This window comes from Acipenser ruthenus, chromosome 11 (assembly GCF_902713425.1).
Source record: "Acipenser ruthenus chromosome 11, fAciRut3.2 maternal haplotype, whole genome shotgun sequence".
Taxonomy (NCBI): domain Eukaryota; kingdom Metazoa; phylum Chordata; class Actinopteri; order Acipenseriformes; family Acipenseridae; genus Acipenser; species Acipenser ruthenus.
The window spans coordinates 16,986,740-17,008,620 of record NC_081199.1 but is presented as its reverse complement, the minus strand read 5'-3'; the positions used below and the strand labels follow the sequence as shown (position 1 = coordinate 17,008,620).

Sequence of the window (21,881 nt, the reverse complement as noted above, 5' to 3'; positions counted from 1 at the left end):
AAAAAACACTGCTCACAGAGCCAAATAAACACAAATACCTCCACCAAACAAGTGGCAATTGTCTGTTTTCTTTTGATACTTTCTCCTTTGCTTGCTTGCTTGTTTGCTTGCTTGCTTGCTTGCTTTCTTGCTTATTCGCTCGCTCACGCTCCTCCTTCCTGTGCACCCACCCAGGTCAGCAAATGCTGCAGGTTTTTATAGATGTGGTTATCTCCGGATTAGCAAACACTTAATCAATCTGGAGATGACGAGTTTGCACGACTTTAGGGGGATGGGGTTTTTACATTAACAAACATTCACCCGTTCTAAATCAACACAAACAATACATTTAAATCATACAATAATAACATCACCCGTTCTAAATCAACACAAACAATACATTTAAATCATACAATAATAACATCACCCGTTCTAAATCAACACAAACAATACATTTAAATCATACAATAATAACATCACCCGTTCTAAATCAACACAAACAATGCATTTAAATCATACAATAATAACATCATTTGTTGCTGAATGCATGTCAATGCATACCCTGCATTTGTCTGTTTCACCCGCTAGACACAAATTACACCAGCTCAATTGGAGCTCCAACTCTTAACTGATCAACCTCTATCCCTCAGGGATAAACCACACCTGGAATTGGGGAGATTTCTGGGGAGATAACTATTTTGTTAGGTGAGGAAAGACTTATTTGGGGAAGTTTGACAGGTTATTTACATTCCCAGATGATTCTAGGTTAGGTAGAAGCTGGCAGCAAAGACTAATATTAAAAATGATCCCATAAGTTTACAGAAAACTTAATTTGAATTTTAAAATGTTATTATTTTTGGTTTTCTTTTTATAAAATACAGATTTTATAAGCTCAATGTCCCACTCCACTCCATCTTACTGTTGCTGGTTCTTGCTTATGTAGATGTGTAGGCTGTGTTTCTTCCAAATTGCTAACATACAAAACTACAGGACAGGACCGCCCAGGTGTATTAAAGTAAAGCAGGAGAGGACCCCCTGTAGAGATGGGGTCTCAAATGCAGGTACCTTACAATATGTGAAATGGCCCCCTCCAGAATAATTTTAACAACACGTGGACTTGCAACATTGAATAAGTCCTGCCAGTCAATGGTGGCTATTTATTACTGTTATTGATTAATTAAAAAGCATGTGCTGTCAGTGTTTCATGAGTATTGACACAACTGTTCCAACATTTTCTTGAATTCAGGCCGCTGCAAAACATATTTTCCGTGTTCCTTGCTCTGTTTATAGGAGTGCTGGGTACAGTTTGTTCAATTGCAACCTCTTGTTGAATTCAGCTGTGGTCAATAAAGTGAACGAGGCCTGTTTTCCTTGCCACGAGAGAACAGGAGAGGAGTAGACCTGCATTCTTGTGGAAGTACCTCATGAAACCCACCAAGTATTCTCTTTCTTTTAAACTGAGACTGTTTCCAATAACAAATAATGTTTGTCATATATTTTTAACTTTTATTGTGCTGCCCCCAATGCCAAATGTGAACAGAAATAGAAGTTAAAGAAAATGAAATAACCAATGTTTCCGATTAATAGTTCTCTTGTAGATTGTATCAGTATGCTATGATATTTGGTTATAAAATGGCATGGACGGTTTCTGTAACCTAAAGTAGGACATTTCTCATTGTAGTCTCACGCTGCAGTTTGTCTATTGATGGAATTTGAAGGAGAGGAAAGGAAATATCCCCTTGCATGGGCAATTGATTTCAAAAGAGAACACTTCATTTTACCAATTTATTATCTGCAGTATATACAATACATTTATATCACTTAACAATGTACAAGTTCTGTATTATTGTACACCTTAAACACTGTAAACTAGTAATCTTTTTCAATTAAATAAAATATAAACACCAAAGCAATTACAATTGTTTCATTTGTATTATATTTGCACACTTGGGGCATTACATTGACTTCACATTTGATGAATTGACGTATGATATCTTCCAAACTAGTGACCTGTTACACAAATCAACAGTATTGCAATTCCGATACAAAAGTCTGAAATTACACACAATAAATCTTTGTAAAAGATCCAATAAAATAACAAGAATTCAATAAAGAGAGCAATAGTGAGATTTACAGTGCTAGCAGAATTGAGAGTATATACATTGCATAATCCATGTGAACTGTGCTTTACTTACAATTGAGTATGACTGGTAAATAATCACTAAAATTATGCACTATATAACAACAAGAACAACAACAACAACAACAACAACAACAATAATAATAATAATAATAATAATAATAATAATACAGTAAAACAAAACACAAATGGCATAAAGATCGTTTCCCCAATCATTTCATATTGTTTTCTTCAAGTGTATGTCATCAAAGGATGTCATGAAGCCCTTCACTCCAGGTGCATGGTGAGGTGGGAGCAGTCCTGCATGTCTTCTATGTTCTCCACGGCATCGATGATGGCCTCCACTCTCTCTCCTGGCAGGACTGCCCCAGCGTTGGCCCGGAACTTTTTCAGCAGACTGTCACGACTCAGTGGCTTCCTCCAGTGTCCATAAAAGGTGTCGCAACGACCCTTCAAGACATCGCCCGTTGTGAGGGTCACCAGCACCTCTGCGTACATCTTATTGAAATTGGCAGGGTTGTCCTGGGGGTGCTCAACCTGTACTCTGCTCAGGAGGCTGAGCAGCTCAGGACGGTCCAGGAAGGCTGGGCTGAAGGATTGGACACTGACCTCGCCGTCCAGCAGAGCAGTGCAGGCGTTGAACTGGAAGGAGTGTCGGGCCTGGTGCTCGGATTCAGGGAAGGGCCGGTTGATATATTTGGAGAGGGGGATTCTCAGTAGGATGTTCTGGATCATAGAGGGGTGGAACCCCCCTACGGTGTTGACCAAAAGCTCCCGTGCTGAGCACGCTGCGTCTGCCACCCAGTGCATCCCCAGGTGTGCAGGGAAGCGCTTGAAGGCTATGTCCTGGTCCTCTAGCAGGAAGCGGGGATCCTGTTCCACCGGGGAGGGCAGTGCCTGAGGCAGGTAGTCGTTGTAGAAGGCGCTAAAGCCAGCGCAGCCTGGGGTCGAGTCCAGGATCAGTGTGCTGGCCTCCAGGCCCCGGGATGCCAGCAGTGCCGCCTCCAGACCAAGCCGGGCTGCGTTCCCAATATGAAGAGGCTTGGATTGAGTGGCAGCGTTGGCCATGGGAGCCCCTGCCAGCGAAGCAGCAATCGCCAAGGCGTTTGAGCACTGCAAGCGATCCAGGGAAAGCAGATGGGAGCAGGCAGCAGCACTACCCAGAGGGCCCACTACAGTCGGGGGATGGAACCTGAAGGGAGAAACACTGGCATGACCATCCTGGTAACTGAGAGAGTATTTTACATTATATATGCTTTTAATGGTTTTAAAATTCTGATTTAAAAACAACCTCGGGTAGACAAACGTTTCTTATCATGCCTTCTAAGAAAACATTTTATTTTACTAGGAAAGTGTAATAATAATTTCCAATAAAAACAACATAATCACTGTGAGGTTAAAAAAAAACAATGAAAAACAGATTAAGATTTGCTTTCAAATTCAAACACTGTCTCATTCACTCATTCATGCTGGAAGACTATTGGCACACTTCCTCCTTGGCAGCACTACAGTATTGTGCCAAGTTTGTTCGGCAGCAGTCTCCTCACCTGTTGGGGATGTTTTGGGCTTCGTTGGAGAACCTCATGAGCCGACCCTGAATCTCAATGCCCACGTTGAAAGCTAGCAGGAGGTCCATCCCACTGGGCCTGGCGTTGCCAGGTAACATCTGAGCAATAGCGAGCAGGGCAGGAAGGACTGCCCCTGAGGGGTGGGTGGCTGGGTGCCAGGTATCATCGAAATCCATTGAATGGACCTGTAAAGAAGAACATGCGGGCACAGTAAGCACCTGGTACAGTGTGATCTCCACTGACATTCCTGACTGTGAGGAAGCCTGGCAGTGCCCCATCTTTCTACAAAAGAAACTCAAGGACATGAATACAAACTTGAGCTTTCACTTTTCAAAAAAAAAAAGAAAAAGAACAGGATAAATGGAATGTGTCCTGAAAACAGTCACTCCCTGATGGGCAAATATCCAGTATAATGAACAAATAAAATTATTTAAGTATTATATTTACACAATTAAGGCATTACATTGGTTTTTAATTTTCTGCATTATGAAAATGTTTAGCCTCAGATCTCAGAAGTTTTTCTCCTTTGACTTTCTCATAGAACTACTCCTTAATCATCTGCTAAGTAACCTGTAAAGTGCTCTTGTTTGCTTTTCTCAAACAATTACTTAAAACTAGAGATAAAACAAACGTTTTAAACTATTTTATGTTGAAATAATAACACATCATCTCTTACAAGATCTATTGATTTGTGTACTGTATATACTGATAGTAAATATTGGCAACCCAGCCTCTGTTCATGATAATTTTATGTTTGGATTATTTTGTGCTTATATCATTTTAAATTTTAAATTAATAAATACATTTACATTTACATTGTCTTTTTTTTTTAAGCGTATCATTTTGGAATGCTGTATTTCAAGAGGTGTTTTCATGGAAATTAGTTGCAGGAAGTGTAATGAGGAAATGACAAGCCACAGACACGAGCTGCAGAGCTCGTCAGCTGCTAGAATGTGCTCATTTCATGGACTACATTTTTACAATTTGAAAGGGCTGAGCACTGTGTAAACAAACCTGACATTAAAACATGCCAGCCAACAAATACACTGACTTACCGCTACTCCATTTACAAAGGCTGCCAGACTTGGAGAGAGTCTTGTGTGCCTTCGACCAAAGACTGAACTGATATAATCTGGAGCATACATTTGCTGCAAAGAGAGTTAATCACAGATCATTATAGGGTCTCAACGTTCTTGGAAACAAGATGGAAACAAGCAAGTTAAATTCTTGATTATCATCACCCTGGTTTGACAATGCAAACCTCAATTGGAATGGTGACTGTTCAAAGAAACTTTTCAAAAATGGGGTAAGTACTGAAGGAATGGTTGATATTAAAATTGTACAGCCAGGGCCCACTTCTTTGGCCATCATTTTAGGACAGCATTGTTACCTTTGGGGCCACTAAGGTCAGCAGCCTGTGTGCCCTCTGTACCATAGCCCAGTGTAAGCCTCAGCTGAAGGATTACCTGGCAGTGCTGCAGAGCCAGCTCGAAGACATGGGAGCTGCTTCCCAGCAGCCCCACCCCGATGCTGTCCAGGATCATCCTCTTACTGCGGTGCAGCACAGTGTCTGACAGCTGGCCCGGGTGCACCAAGTGGATGAACCCTCCAAAACTGCTGGTGATTGTCTCCTCTGGGGCAGGCCTTTCTTGCACTGCAGGACAACAAACAGCAGGTCAGTCTCTGCCTGTGCTTCACTTTAGTATCCAGAGCATCAACTCTACAATAATGGACTAAAATAACAACACTTAAAGACAACTGGGTCCATTCAATTGGTGATGGTATGAAATCCTTAAAATTGACATTATTTACACAGTTTTTTTTTTTTTTTTAATTAAATAGCTTTTTAAAAAATGTTTACCTTCAACTGCAGATTTATGTAGAAGTCGCAGGCAGGAAAAGTGCCTCGAGGTTCTCTGAAACTAATTTAAAAAGGGAAAAAAATTAAATAAAATCAATATGATATATGACAGAAAATACTACTACGACTACTACTACTACTACTAATACTAATAATAATAATAATAATAATAATAATAATAATAATAATAATAATAATAGTAAAATACAAAATAAAAATGCATACATTTCTAAGAGTTTCAATGCAATAATTACCTTGAGTGCTGAGAGCATGATGGTGTTCAGTAGATTGCTGTGTAACAACAAAGTTCTGTCACTGAGCTGATATTTTGCTGTGATTCCATCCTCTCTTTATATTCTTTCATATCTGGATGCCGATCTTCCTCCAGGTTCCAAAACCCCTCCTTCTTTTAGTGAAACTATTCAACTAATTGGGGGGATTTTTCTAATGTGACCAGGAAATGGGTTATGTAATGACCAAGAAGAGGTCTGGAATGTTGGGGAATAACCCTCTTTCTGTTCTGGGAGGACACTTACTGAGAACTTGGCACTGGGAGACTCCTCCCCTGCTTGAGAGACAGGTTCTATAAAAAATAAACTCTCACCAGAGTTTGGCCAGGTACTGTAATACCAATCTTGTTTCATATTTTTACAGTTAGACAAATGCTTGTTTGATTAAATAGAAACTATTTAAATGTATTTTGTTTAATGTAAATTCTGTTATATAGTGTGTGATCATTTTTTGTATTATTAAAAATACCAACTGTATTTTAGTTAACTAGTAGAAATGTAGATGATTATAAAACATATATATCAGATACTGCATGCATTGGGGGCGCCCATCCTCATGAGTGTGATAATAATTATTATCACATACCATACAGTATATAATAAAAGAAACACAAAGACTGGGCAGAATATTTCCTTTACAAACACTAAAGATAAGTAGATCAAATTGGCAAGCTTTTTCATAAACCAGTATAATTAATTTATTACGTTTTTATGTGAACAAACAGTTAAGTTTACAAAGTATATATACAGGGTGGGTAATATATTTCATTCAAAAAATATATATCATTATAATAATTTGCAATAAATCACTGTCACAAAGACGGCCGGAGTGGGTGGCGTCAGACCAGATGCAGGAAATAAACAGACAGAGATTTGTGGTTTGGTGCAGCTGAGCGAATGCTTTCGCTCAGCATTTAATCAACAGAACAGAAAATAAAAGGTTTTAACCACACAAAAACACTGGACACGGCACTTTAAGCCAAAATAAATAGACAGACAAAACGAACTAACACTTAACAAACGGTGCACGGAGACAAACAAACACGGTGAGAACAAACAGTTTACGTTTCTATTTCGCTTTTCTTTCTCCTCTCTCTCTCTCCCGTTCTCCACTCTCGAACACCCAACCCCGAGTGACTAAAAATGTGCCTATTTATACTGTTGTGCTGAGATTCAATTACTAATTAATTATTCACTTGAATCCCAGCACGTGAATTCATTACGTGAAACCCCGTGTTCACATATTATATTTTAAATGCACGTGCGTGATGTGCAATCCCGTGCCTAAATATAATTATACACTTTAAACACACGTGAAACACAGACCCGTTTATATCCTGTGTACCAATCTATACACCAACATTAACACACGCAACATACAACACATAACACACAAAATACACACAGGGGCGGGCACTTTGCCACATATACCCCCCCCTGTGCACAGCACACATGGCCTCAACGGCCACCTCCCCCCTTAAATACCCAGCAGTCCAGGCCAAAGTCTCGGGCTGGGAAGGGAGGCTGGGCCCATGGCTGGAAATGCTGTCAGCTCCCCTGCCGGTAGTGGCACGGCTGACAGCATGCTGGTCCCGTCCTGCAGCGAAAAAGCTGCGGGGGCAGGTGGTCCCCCCGACCTCCCCCTTCTTCGTAGCCGGCAGCTCCCTCCTGTGGGGCTCCGGCCACAAGAACTCCTGCAGCGAAACTGCTGCTGGGGAAAGTGGTCTCCAGACCTCGCCCCCCTTCTTCGTGGCCGGCAGCTCCCCTTTCTGGGGCTCCGGCCACCGTACTCCCTGTGGAGGTACGGGCAGCAGAGGCAGCTCCTGCTCCTCTGCTCCGGGCGGTGGCGGAAGCAGAGGCAGCTCCAGCTCCTCTGCTCCTGGTGGTGGTGGAGGCAGAGGCAGCTCCAGCTCCTCTGCTCCTGGCGGTGGTGGAGGCAGAGGCAGCTCCAGCTCCTCTGCTCCTGGCGGTGGTGGAGGCAGAGGCAGCTCCTGCTCCTCTGCTCCTAGTGGAGGAAGCGGTGGAGGTGGCGGAGGCAGAAGCAGCTCCTCTGCTCCTGGCGGCGCTGGCTCCCTCCGCTGTGGCGGCTGGGCTGGTGCGCGCCGTGCTGCCTTCAGCAGCATGAATAGAGGCTGCTGAGGGACACCAGCCTCCTGCCCCTCTCCCCCCCAAAAATTTTCAGGGGGTTGAGCCTGTAACCCCTCCCCTTCCGGCTCTTGGGGCTGAACCAGCAGGCATTTTCCCTCTGCTGGTGGCTTGGGTCCCAGGGCTGTGGAAGCCCCGACTTGCCTCCCTTTAGGCTGTGGACGCACCGACTCCTCCCTTTTGGGCTGTGGACGCACCGACTCCTCCCTTTTGGGCTGTGGACGCACCGACTCCTCCCTCTTGGGCGTAGGACGCACCGACTCCTCCCTCTTGGGCGTAGGACGCACCGACTCCTCCCACTCGGGCGTAGGACGCACCGACTCCTCCCACTCGGGCGTAGGACGTTCGGGCTCCTCCCACTCAGGCGTAGGACGTTCGGGCTCCTCCCACTCAGGCGTAGGACGTTCGGGCTCCTCCCACTCAGGCGTAGGACGTTCGGGCTCCTCCCACTCAGGCGTAGGACGTTCGGGCTCCTCCCACTCAGGCGTAGGACGTTCGGGCTCCTCCCACTCAGGCGTAGGACGTTCGGGCTCCTCCCACTCAGGCGTAGGACGTTCGGGCTCCTCCCACTCAGGCGTAGGACGTTCGGACTCCTCCCACTCAGGCTGTGGAGGCAAAACCAGCAGGCATTCACCCTCTGCTGGTGGAGATGGAGACAGCAGGTACTCACCCTCTGCTGGTGGAGATGGGGACAGCAGGCATTCACCCTCTGCTGGTGGGCCTGCTACCTGGGCTGCTGTTCCTTTTATCGTTGCCTCCAGGTAGCTGAGGAGAAACTCCACACCTTCCTCCAAGGTGTTTGGGGTGTGTTCCTCCTGATAGGCCTCCCATCTCTCACTGTCCATCATCCACAGGGCCCGGACGATTATGGGCAGAGACTGGGCCTCCAGCCCAGCATTCTCCAGGAACCAGTCCCGCAGTTTTGTGGCGTCTTCTGCCATTATATATATTTTATTTATTTTTTTTTTTTTTAAACAAAACCCCTCCTGTCTGACGCTTGGAGGCGCGGCTATCCCACGATGACACCACGTGTCACAAAGACGGCCGGAGTGGGTGGCGTCAGACCAGATGCAGGAAATAAACAGACAGAGATTTGTGGTTTGGTGCAGCTGAGCGAATGCTTTCGCTCAGCATTTAATCAACAGAACAGAAAATAAAAGGTTTTAACCACACAAAAACACTGGACACGGCACTTTAAGCCAAAATAAATAGACAGACAAAACGAACTAACACTTAACAAACGGTGCACGGAGACAAACAAACACGGTGAGAACAAACAGTTTACGTTTCTATTTCGCTTTTCTTTCTCCTCTCTCTCTCTCTCTCTCCCGTTCTCCACTCTCGAACACCCAACCCCGAGTGACTAAAAATGTGCCTATTTATACTGTTGTGCTGGGATTCAATTACTAATTAATTATTCACTTGAATCCCAGCACGTGAATTCATTACGTGAAACCCCGTGTTCACATATTATATTTTAAATGCACGTGCGTGATGTGCAATCCCGTGCCTAAATATAATTATACACTTTAAACACACGTGAAACACAGACCCGTTTATATCCCGTGTACCAATCTATACACCAACATTAACACACGCAACATACAACACGTAACACACAAAATACACACAGGGGCGGGCACTTTGCCACAATCACATAATAGGATTCATAGAATATCTACCTGGTTATCTGACATATGCTTTCATGAGGCACCATACTATATTGAACTATACTGTACTGAACAAGTCTGCTTAAGACTTAAATAAAATGCCTCTGTCATAAACTGGCACTGTGGAAAATATGTTGTGTTTTTGAAAAGACCACTTAGTTCAGTTTACTACTGACACAGATTATATTACCCACAATTTAATAAAAACATGTATTTATTTATTTATTTATTTATTTGTTTATTTGTTTGTTTGTTTTTTTATGTAGTTTGTGTATATGTATTGTAACACACGCCCAGCCGCGGGTGTAATTTTTCGTTCAGTAACTGGACAGACTCATAGTGTACACAGGTGAATTACTTTAATTTAAACCATAAGCAAACGTATATCACCCCCACCCAAAGTATCATGCCCTGTACGGGCTACTAACTATCTCACTTATAGTCCCTATCTAAACCTACCCCAGGAGTTCACTTATTCAAGTGGGTACAGTCTATAAGGTCTCTTGGCTGCAGACCCTGAGTTCTTCAGTGTACAACCGGCTGAAGTGCCAAGTACAGGTTGGTGTGTTCCGGTGATGGCTCCCTCTGCTGTAGCACGGTGAGCTGGAACTGGCTATCCCTGCTGGAGCACGTTGACCACACGGGTAAGTATACCAGAACTGGCTCTCTCTGCTGGAGCACGTTGTACAATATGACAGTTCCTGCTATTGTGGAAAACTGTAATCCAAGTAGTGAACTGGAGTGCGTAGAAACCATATGATAGCCCCTGCTATCTTGGTGAACAGTACCTCCAGGATACACACTGCAACGCGTTGAAACAGAACGACAGCTCCTGCTATCGTGGTGAACTGTATTTTCCAGGAAACACACTGCAACGCATTGAAACAGAACGAAAGCTCCGTCTATCCTGGAACAGCGGATACACTGAAGTGTTATTAAATAATAAAACCAAATGTCCAGAACACTTTGTCCCGATGTCTGTGTTTTATTTTGTCCAGAATCACACAGTACCCAATCCCAATTAAATGTTATGATCTCTGTTCACTTTGCAGAGAGTATAATTTGCTAAACTCCAAACAGTACATTTTTTTTATTTTTATTATTCTATTAAAGAAATAAAAAATGGTCCCGTCTCTAAACTATGTCACCGGCACTGGCCCCGCCCGGAGCCGAGACGAGCTCTGTGCACTTTTAACGTGCAGAGGTTATACTCTCTGCTCTGCTACTTCTAACCCAAAAGTCCCAAAGTTAAACAATAATACAGCTGGGCACCAAAACAGCAATAAAGTAAACTGGTTTCTAATACCAGCCAACCTACTTTGTAATCCAAACGACTTTGCAAGAAAAACTTCCACACACAAAAATAGTACCTTCCAACAACTAGAATCCTGTAGAACTCCGTCAGTGTATACTCCACAGCCCCCCAAGTGATCTGCTGGCTTCCTTATATGTCAGCAGACTCCTCCCCATTCATTAACCCCCAGGGCTTCTGGGGAATGTGGTTTTCAACCAGACAGCCATTTCTTAAAGGGCCTCCGCCCTATCCTCACAGTATATACAAATAATGGGGCGGATATCCCTTTTTTTCTCTTAGTACATGGTTATGCAGTTTCATTTGTATGCTTTATGGTGCATTAAGTTGGTACTGGTATTGCTAACTGTTCCTTGGCTGGCAGGCAGACAGATCACTGATAGCTAGATTCAGGAATTTCCTCATGCATGTCGACACTCCTGGGTGTTTTGTTCAAGCCTTTTCTTCTTTTTCAATAGCATTGTGTATCAGCCATGCTTGTTTAAGGAAATAGTTTGACTCTGATTTTGCGATCAGCTGTACAGTGTTTACCATAAAAATCAGTCATATGTGCATATGAACTCCAAATCACTTTAAAGGAAAAGCAGAAAATAAACATTCTGGTGTATCCATTTTAATTGTTTATCTGGGCAGTACCAGATATCTAAATGGAACAACATTTCTCGGGTTTGTTGTTGCTGAAAGATGCTGAGCTCCAGTCGAGCTGACAGGCTGTGATTGGCTGATTTGGCAGTTGTGGGTACAGACTGGTTGCTTTCATTGGTACAAAGTATTGATTGGCTGTTTGTGGTGGATAATACAATAAATGTGTACCAGTTGTGTCTTTGTTTGGTATTTGCTGTCCAATAGAACTGAGCTTTCATTACGGCAAATCAAAATGAAAAGCCGGCTCTTGCACTGATTGAGTTTAAGTTTGATTCACAGTTGATGCTGTGACATTCCAGTGGGCACCTAATTCATGATTTTCTTAGTTGGGAATGTCTTGCTTTTAAAATTAGTAAAATAATGTCTTTATTTTGTAGGTGTGTTACTTGGCATTTCTACTGATTTTGCTGGTGGATTCACAGCTGGGGCTGTAGCTTGCTTGGTACTTAATGGCTTCCTAATGCTTATAGGTAAGTCATTTTTTTAACGGAATCTGATCTTCGTCTAACATTTAGGGGTTTGTTTAGTTGGAGTGAAAAGAAAAGTGTCAGAGTAAATGGATGGAAAATATAAATGTGTGTTGGTGTGTTTTTTCCTCTCTTTCCCAAGGTGCCTATGTAAATGTTGTGCTGCTGTTGCTGACTCTTGTCATGGAGGTGATTGTGGTGTGTTTCCTGCTCTCCACACTGGACAGACTGCCTTACCAACTGGAAAGTAAGAGCCTCCCCTTCTCCTTCCCCAAAGTCAAACCTGGAGCAAAGATTAACAGCAACTTGTTATTTAAACAATTTGAATTAGGAAGGCAGACATCTATCACCCGAACACCATACATAATGGCTAATAATATGAAAACATATTCTGTGTTTGGATTGGCAATCAAACGGGTTAAGTTCTTGAGTAAATGTTTTCTTTAGACTAGAGTATTCATCTTTGGCTTTTGATTGAACAGAACTCAACAGATCCTAGACTTTTGGCTCACCCACAGTTCACACATGGCAATCTCTCCTGTTTCTCCCCAATGTTACCATTGTTGGGTCCGATGTCTGTTTTGTTACACACATGCACTACCTCTATGGAGCCTGCCTGTAGACTCCAGTACATTTTCTTTCCAAGGATGGTGATAAAACTAAGTTGGTTTTCCATTACAGTTGTGATGCTGGCCATCTTCTCTTTGATCTGTTTGTATGGTACTCTGGCCTCCCTTGGAAATTCCATCTTCACAAAGGAGCTGCTGCCTCTCGGGCCCCCACTGCTGAAGGTAAAGTTGTCATCCAGCTATATTGGAATTAGTTTTAAAATAATGTTTTTTTTTTCAAAATAATATGAAATAAAGATTTTTAATAGATCCTTAAACTCATGTATGACCACGAAGCCTTTGAATTCCCAGTGGTCACTACAAAAGTGCTGAAGTGGATTGTTGCAGATTTGAGCATGCTTTTAAATACACTCTTTCTTATAGGCTACACAGGAAAAAGCTGACAAATCTCCCCCTCCTCCTCCTTGTTCCATCACCACCTCAAGAAAGACCAGTGGGCTGCTGAGCATCTCAAAACTCTTGGATGCCGGTGGGGTCTGTGGTGTTCCCACCGATACTGTGTACGCATTGGCAGCATCCTGCAAACACCCACAGGCAATAGAGAAGATCTACAATATCAAGGTATGGACTGGAGTAGGTATGTGTTTGTTTGTCTGTGCTGTGCAGAATAAGCACTCAAGAGTTCTTTTGCATGGAGGCAGGAGTAGAGTCACTTTCCAGAGCCATGCTCTCAGCTCACACATCTGTCCCTCTTTCAGGATCGCCCACACGAGAAGCCCATCTGTATCTGCATCTCCAACCTGGAGCAGCTGTCGACTGCCAAGCCCCCCTTCAGCCCCCTGCTCTGGGAGTTCATGAGGAACGTCTACCCAGGAGGCATCAGCTGCATTGTCAAGAAGGGCGAGTGGCTCAATAGACTAGGTGAGTTCAGACAGGCTCTTCCATCTAAAGGAAATTATCCCTGCCACCGTACAGGCAGTTAGGTCAGCTGCCGTTTGTATGTATATAGGATTTTACCCAGTACGTTTCTGTTATTTAGTTGTATTACTGATATTACTGGCAAATGGAAAAAAAAACTTAAGTGTAATATGAACTATTTAAACACCTGTTAATTTAATGAAAGTACTTTAAAACTCCTCTTGAATGTTTAGTTGTATGTTTCTAGTTTTGTAACATAAATAGATGTTTTTGTCCTTCCGAAAATTGGAATGTATAATTTAGAGAAAAAAGCAAGGTCTGTGTTTCAAATCCTGGCAGTCATCACTGCATTGGTCTAATAGTTTATGGGTGTTATGGCAATGTCAGTGTAAAACCACAGGTGACTTCACTCTCCCTTTTATAGCACTGCTACATCTGTTGACTCTTTTACTCATATGGAAGGATATCATTTGTTTCCTTTAAGAAAAACCAAAAACCTGTGTGAGTTTAGTTTGTAAGAGAGGCTCTGTCCAAAGACCCACACTCACAGCATTCTCTTGGTTCTGGTTTAGGAGTCGGGCCAGCCTATGACAGAGTGGGGACTAAAGAAAGCATCCCTGACCACACAGTGACCGCCCATCTGTGCAATATGACTGGACCACTGGCCATCACTTCAGCCAATCCAAGTGGAGAGCCTGATAGCACACACCATGACATGGTGATAACGTAAGTATTTGTGTTGTGTGCTAATGACCAGGTGACAGTCACACCAGCAGCTGTTAAGGAAGAGTCATTTCTATTCTAATTGTTTTATGTTCGTGAAACTGTAACAATATATATATTTAATCAAAGTAATAAGCCTTGGAAAAAATATTGATCATAGATGTTTGGTTTCTACAGATGCAACCATACTATATTCATGGCAGTGTGAGGTTGGTCCTAATTATTGAGAGTCTACTGGATACTAATGGGAAAAAAGTGTTGTATCATGGATACATAATACTGCATGTTAGAATAATATTTACCTGCATTAAAGTACCTACTGGGCTAGTGTAGGAAAGCTAATATTTTGTAGTCACTGTTATAAATGCTATAATTTCCTTTTTGTTTCCCACAGGCGTCTCGGGCACAAAATCAGTGGGGTTCTGTGTGACGGAGAATCAAATGAAACCGTCAGTTCCACTGTGGTCAACTGTTTGAAGATAGATGAAGGTATTTCCTTGATATTTTTCCTGTTCCCTTTTGTTTAAGGCAGCCTGGACTGATAGCTTTTTTTTTACTGTACACTGTTACTCGGTTTTATTTTCTCTTTCAGGTACAATCACTATTATACGAGAAGGCTGTTTTCCTGCTGCCCAAGTTAGACACATTTTTGAAAAAGTCAAAAATTCCATGGAGTAAAGACAAGGAACACTCACTACAAATAACAGTAACGTAGTGAATCACCTCTCAGGATGTGAGAAGTGTACTAGCTGGTGAAAATGTGAGCAGTGATCTTCAATTATGATGTAGTGACATCACCAGGATAATAAATTATTATTATAATATTTATAATTATAAAAAACTGTGCCATTTAATTTATTCTTAAACTTATTTCTGTAAAGCCTGGCAAAATAAAATGGGGGGATCCCAAGAAGGCGACCAAAGAGCTGAGTTGTGCAGTCTTTGGACGGAAAACTCTAGCAACACACAGCTTGACAGGGAAGACTTTTAGAAGCAAAGAAGCCAAACCATCACTGGATCCAGAACTGCAGACATCATTTGTGAGTTAATCCTTTTTTTTCTTTAACTGTTTGTAGTTTGCTTACTTTTATTTACAGAGAAATCACACGGCACTTTTGTAATTATGTTTAATATAAAATTCATATGAGCATCTTAACTTGTGCTTCAATGTGAAAATGTTATTAAAAAACCTAAGATATAATTGATTCAAATCATACAAAATTAATGTGTTTGTAGTAAATTAAAAAAAAGTCCTATTTCCAAAACTGAATGAAAACAAATATATGACTTTGCCCAAGAACTTCCACTTTGTCATGTGCTGATTTATTATTATTATTATTATTATTATTATTATTATTATTTATTTATTTATTTATTTTTTTTTTTTGCAGATTTCATAAATGCAAAAACGGGAATGGAAAAAAAAATAATCAGACAAGCCATCTCTCAAAAATGTAGTGATGAAGACAAAATATCAAAAAGGAAACTGAGTTCTGAACATTAAATTAATAAAAAAATATTAATAACACACTTTTTGCAGGATTTTATTTTATGTTTTCTGTGCGTGTTTAAATGAAGTTCTCCAGAAAATCTGTTTGCAAATAACATTAGAAATGAGTCAACTGTTGCAATGTATACTTTTGCTCTGAAGATGTGTAATACTGTTTGAGAGAACCTAAGGAATGATATTAGTATTATTGTTTTTATTATTATATTATTATTATTATTATTATTATTATTACTTGAAGAAAATCCAATAGGAATCTTGATAGAAATCAAAAAAGAAATCCTGTTGGAATCCCATAGAAAAAACCCAGTAAGAAATCCAGTAGAAAAATCCAATAAGGAATCCAATTAGAATTCAGTAGAAAAGCCTATAGGTATCCTATTGGAATCAGTAGAAAATCCCATAGAAATCCTTTTGGAATCCAGTAGAATTCCTATAGGAATCCTTTTGGAATCAAGTAGAAAATCCTATAGGAATCATATTAGAATCCAGTAAAAAATTCCTACTGGAATCCACTAGAAAATCCTACTGGAAAGGATCCAAAACCCTATAGGATTTTTCTATGGGATTTCCTAATGGATTTTTTCTATGGGATTTCCAATAGGATTTTTTGACTCCTGAAATGAAGATTTCAAATTTTACAGTCCACATTTGTGAATAATGTATATATTAATAAAGTAAATAAACATTTTGTGTTCGCATATATTTAAAACACTTTGATGGTAAATGTGGCAATGCGCCCCGCCCCTGTGTGCATTTGTGTGTGATGTGTTATATGTTGCGTGCGTGTGTTAATGTTGGTGTATAGAGATTGGTACACGGGATGTAAACGGGTCTGTGTTTCACGTGTATTTAAAAAGTGTAGATTTGTATTTAGGCACGAGGAGAGCACAAGTCACTTCACGTGCTGGTTAAATGTAACATGTGAGCACGGGGTTGCACAGAATTAATTCACGTGCTGGGATTCAAGTGAATAATTAATTAGTAATTGAATCCCAGCACAACAGTATATATAGATGCACATTTGCACTCAGTCGGGGTTAGGTGTTCGGTGAGTGGAGAACGAGTGTGGAGAAGGAGAAATTAAATAATAAGAAAGAACGTAAATATAAAAGTGAATAACTGTCTCACTCACCGTGTTTCGTTTGTCTGTCTGTGCACTGTCTGTTTACTGTGTAGTCCGTTTTGTTTGTCTTTTTATTTTGGCGTGTAGTGCCGTGTCCCGTGTTTTTGTGTTTAAAACTTTTTATTTTCTGTTTATTAAATGCTGAGCGCCATCACGCGCTCAACTTAACCAAAACCACATCTCTCTGTTTATTTATTTCCTGTCTCTGGTCTGACACCACCCACTCCGGCCGTCTTTGTGACAGTAAATTATAATACAATTTGTTTATGTGATGTACTTCATGTAATATATTTGTTATAGGTTTGTATTTATAAACTAATAAAACAAATCAAATAATTTGGTGAATCTTACCCCTGAATGCTATTTGCTATGATTGTCTCAAAATCCTGGATATAAAAGAACTGGTCAAGCAATTAAATGCATAGTATAGGCATTAGAAAAACATGGTCAGGTGTTCAAAATTATATTTGTCGGGGTGACATTTCTGTTTTGTATCTGCTGTGAATTTCCGTCCCTAAACATGTACTGTTTTATTTCATAAGACCGATACTAATACTGTGTATACATGTACAGGTATATAGATATTTTTTTCTATTCTTATAAAGTATACTATGTCTAGGAAGAAGTGACTGGATTTTGAATCTGTAAATAATCCTTGTTAAAACTGTATAAACTGTTCAATGTCTTATAATTACAACATTCATTCTGTGATTGTCCTTATCAATGATCATCAATAAAGTATAATTAAGACTCGAATGACTAATACTTGAAACTTAACAAGACTACATTTATTTAATTTCCAAAGCACAACTTACATGTATTAAACTTCCATTACATTTAGTTGCAGCATCCAACAGCAGATTTAAAATAATAGCCAGGTTACCTGTTTTCTGCTGGGAGGTGGTGGTATATGACTCCTTCAGATGGCGGATAGGAAATCTGGAGGTGCTGGAATCATCTTGGGATGTCTCACTACCCTTATATCTACACTACCGGTCAAAAGTTTTAGAACACCTCCATTTTTCCAGTTTTTATTGAAATTTACGCAGTTTAATGTCTCAATGTACTCTGAAATTTAAGCATAGAACAAATAAACAATTGGAGATAAAAAAGAAATCATGGAATCGTTTTGTTTAACAAAATTTCATCTACATTTTTGACTCATCAAAGTAGCCACCTTTTGCAGATATAACAGCCGAACACACTCGTGGCATTCCTTCTACAATGGAAATCAAATATTGTTCGGAAAGTTCTTCCCAACACTGTTGCAGAAGTTCCCACAAATGTGTTGCACTTGTTGGTTGCTTTGCTTTCACCCTTCTGTCCAGTTCATCCCAAAACAGCTCGATGGGGTTTAAGTCTGGAGACTGTGCTGGCCATTCCATGATTTGAAGCCTACCGTCTTGTTCTTTTCTTCTAAGGTAGTTCTGACATAGCCTGGAGGTATGTTTTGGGTCATTATCTTGCTGTAGGATGAACCCCTGACCAACTAGGCGTATACCAGAGGGTATTGCATGGTGCTGCAAAATACTGTGGGAGCAGTTTTGGTTCAGGGTGCCACTCACTCTGTGCAAGTCGCCGACTCTGGATCCAGCAAAAGAGCCCCAGACCATCACGCTTACTCCTCCATGTTTTACAGTTGGTGTCACACACCGAGGAACCATCCTTTCGCCTACTGGACGGCGTACAAAAACCCTTCGTGATGAACCGAAGATTTCAAATTTTGTTTCATCGGTCCATAAGACCTTCTTCCAGTCTTCAGTAGTCCACTGGCGGTGCTTCATGGCCCAGGCAAGCCTCTTTTTCTTATATACAGTGCCTTGCGAAAGTATTCGGCCCCCTTGAACTTTGCGACCTTTTGCCACATTTCAGGCTTCAAACATAAAGATATGAAACTGTAATTTTTTGTGAAGAATCAACAACAAGTGGGACACAATCATGAAGTGGAACGAAATTTATTGGATATTTCAAACTTTTTTAACAAATAAAAAACTGAAAAATTGGGCGTGCAAAATTATTCAGCCCCTTTACTTTCAGTGCAGCAAACTCTCTCCAGAAGTTCAGTGAGGATCTCTGAATGATCCAATGTTGACCTAAATGACTAATGATGATAAATAGAATCCACCTGTGTGTAATCAAGTCTCCGTATAAATGCACCTGCACTGTGATAGTCTCAGAGGTCCGTTTAAAGTGCAGAGAGCATCATGAAGAACAAGGAACACACCAGGCAGGTCCGAGATACTGTTGTGGAGAAGTTTAAAGCCGGATTTGGATACAAAAAGATTTTCCAAGCTTTAAACATCCCAAGGAGCACTGTGCAAGCGATAATATTGAAATGGAAGGAGTATCAGACCACTGCAAATCTACCAAGACCTGGCCGTCCCTCTAAACTTTCAGCTCATACAAGGAGAAGACTGATCAGAGATGCAGCCAAGAGGCCCATGATCACTCTGGATGAACTGCAGAGATCTACAGCTGAGGTGGGAGACTCTGTCCATAGGACAACAATCAGTCGTATACTGCACAAATCTGGCCTTTATGGAAGAGTGGCAAGAAGAAAGCCATTTCTTAAAGATATCCATAAAAAGTGTCATTTACAGTTTGCCACAAGCCACCTGGGAGACACACCAAACATGTGGAAGAAGGTGCTCTGGTCAGATGAAACCAAAATCGAACTTTTTGGCAACAATGCAAAACGTTATGTTTGGCGTAAAAGCAACACAGCTCATCACCCTGAACACACCATCCCCACTGTCAAACATGGTGGTGGCAGCATCATGGTTTGGGCCTGCTTTTCTTCAGCAGGGACAGGGAAGATGGTTAAAATTGATGGGAAGATGGATGGAGCCAAATACAGGACCATTCTGGAAGAAAACCTGATGGAGTCTGCAAAAGACCTGAGACTGGGACGGAGATTTGTCTTCCAACAAGACAATGATCCAAAACATAAAGCAAAATCTACAATGGAATGGTTCACAAATAAACATATCCAGGTGTTAGAATGGCCAAGTCAAAGTCCAGACCTGAATCCAATCGAGAATCTGTGGAAAGAACTGAAAACTGCTGTTCACAAATGCTATCCATCCAACCTCACTGAGCTCGAGCTGTTTTGCAAGGAGGAATGGGCAAAAATTTCAGTCTCTCGATGTGCAAAACTGATAGAGACATACCCCAAGCGACTTACAGCTGTAATCGCAGCAAAAGGTGGCGCTACAAAGTATTAACTTAAGGGGGCTGAATAATTTTGCACGCCCAATTTTTCAGTTTTTTATTTGTTAAAAAAGTTTGAAATATCCAATAAATTTCGTTCCACTTCATGATTGTGTCCCACTTGTTGTTGATTCTTCACAAAAAATTACAGTTTCATATCTTTATGTTTGAAGCCTGAAATGTGGCAAAAGGTCGCAAAGTTCAAGGGGGCCGAATACTTTCGCAAGGCACTGTATATATATATATATATATATATATATATATATATATATATATATATATATATATATATATATATATATATATACTGTATATGTCTGTGTGTGTCTGTGTGTGTGTGTGTGCTTGCGTGCGTCCGTGCGTGTGTGTGTTATTATGAAGAATTATGAATTGCCTCAAATGATAAACGTTCGCACTCATTATACACACTGAACAGTCAGCGCTAACTCTATATTTAAAGTGAACTTGACAATTGAACTGATAGTGGATGTAAACTGTACTTTCTTCCTGTAGGATGAGGCACTACATGAAACATTCCTCTCCATTTCTGAAATACATTAACCAATAATAAGATATGAAATACATTAACCAATAAAAAGCAGAACTCATCCACTTGACATGCGCCTTCCAGCCCCCTGAAACAATCATTACTAAATAGTTTAACCCAAGCGTAGGCTATTACAGCAGCGGCACTACAGAACATGGGACAGGGCCTTCTGCTCATCACTGATACTACATTAATCTTTGCTATGCATTTACTTATTCACACATTTAGCGCGTTTTTATTTTATTGTCGTTAGAAAGTACATTGAAATCATCGAAGTAGTAAAGACACGACAGCGTCTGTCACTTTTATAAGACCTGCCCCTTTTGATTGATTTATGACCCTAAGCCCCACCCCTTTCACGCCTCCGAGTGATTATGACCCTTAAGCCCCTCCCCTTTTTCCCACGCTTTGATTGATTTATGACCCTTAAGACCCTCCCCTTTTCCCACGGTTTGATTGATTTATGATCCTTAAGACCCTCCCCTTTTTCCCACGCTTTGAGTGATTTATGGCTCTAAAGCCTCGCCCCTTTTTCCCACGCTTTGAGTGATTTATGGCTCTAAAGCCTCGCCCCTTTTTTCCCACGCTTTTGAGTGATTTATGACCCCGTTCCTTTTTACCGGACATCCGTCAAAAATAGCCCTTCCCTAAAAATGGCGTCTGTTGTACCCTTATTTTATAGACTATTACAAAGAAAAGACAGAAAGAAAGAAGAGAAAGCAAGTTGTATTGTAATGCTATATATATATATATATATATATATATATTAAAAAAAATGTTACAATTACAGGAATCGACGATTCGAACCTGCGAGGGTCGGTCACCCGTTAGATCTTAAGTCTGTTTTTGTTTTTGTTTTTTTTAAAACAAAATTGCCATTTATGGGTTGTTTATAAAATAACGTATGAAAATGTAATTTAGAAAAATGTTAGCCGGTGGAGGACTTTGACCCCCCCCCCCCCCCACGTCCTCATTGCAGAGAGCGGGTAGAGCACAGGCATGTTTGGACATGTTGTAGGGTATGACGCTATCTATGGGAGGGGCTTGTTTCAGGGTTCTAATAAAAAGGAGTTTCTTATTTAAGGTTCATACTGCTTAAAAGAGAAGAACCGTCAGCATGGATTCCGCAGCATTTGGCTATATTTCAGACAGCTCTTGCGACGAGTGGTTTGATTTTGATTACGTTCCAGAGAATAGGGATGCT

At 41.0% G+C, this 21,881-nt stretch overlaps 1 protein-coding gene across 1 annotated transcript; it reads right to left on the bottom strand.

Annotated features, from left to right (window-relative positions):
* Positions 1-1,750: 1,750 nt before the first annotated feature.
* On the bottom strand, positions 1,751-5,884 carry LOC131739437 (cis-aconitate decarboxylase-like). Its single transcript, XM_059033412.1, has 6 exons — positions 5,803-5,884; positions 5,549-5,609; positions 5,154-5,341; positions 4,743-4,835; positions 3,667-3,872; positions 1,751-3,311 (listed from the first exon to the last, which is right to left on the bottom strand). The coding sequence occupies exons 1-6, from the start codon at positions 5,818-5,820 to the stop codon at positions 2,387-2,389; spliced, it is 1,491 nt and encodes a 496-aa protein (XP_058889395.1). The 5' UTR covers positions 5,821-5,884; the 3' UTR covers positions 1,751-2,386.
* Between the last annotated feature and the right edge of the window lie 15,997 nt (positions 5,885-21,881).

Bases quoted from the DNA above. Each gene is read 5' to 3' on its own strand.
- LOC131739437 (XM_059033412.1), bottom strand. The intron at 3,873-4,742 runs GTAAGTCAGTGT...TCTTCTTTACAG, and splicing joins CCTTTGTAAATGGAGTAGCG to GTCCATTCAATGGATTTCGA. The intron at 3,312-3,666 runs GTGAGGAGACTG...TTCTCCCTTCAG, and splicing joins GCCCAAAACATCCCCAACAG to GTTCCATCCCCCGACTGTAG.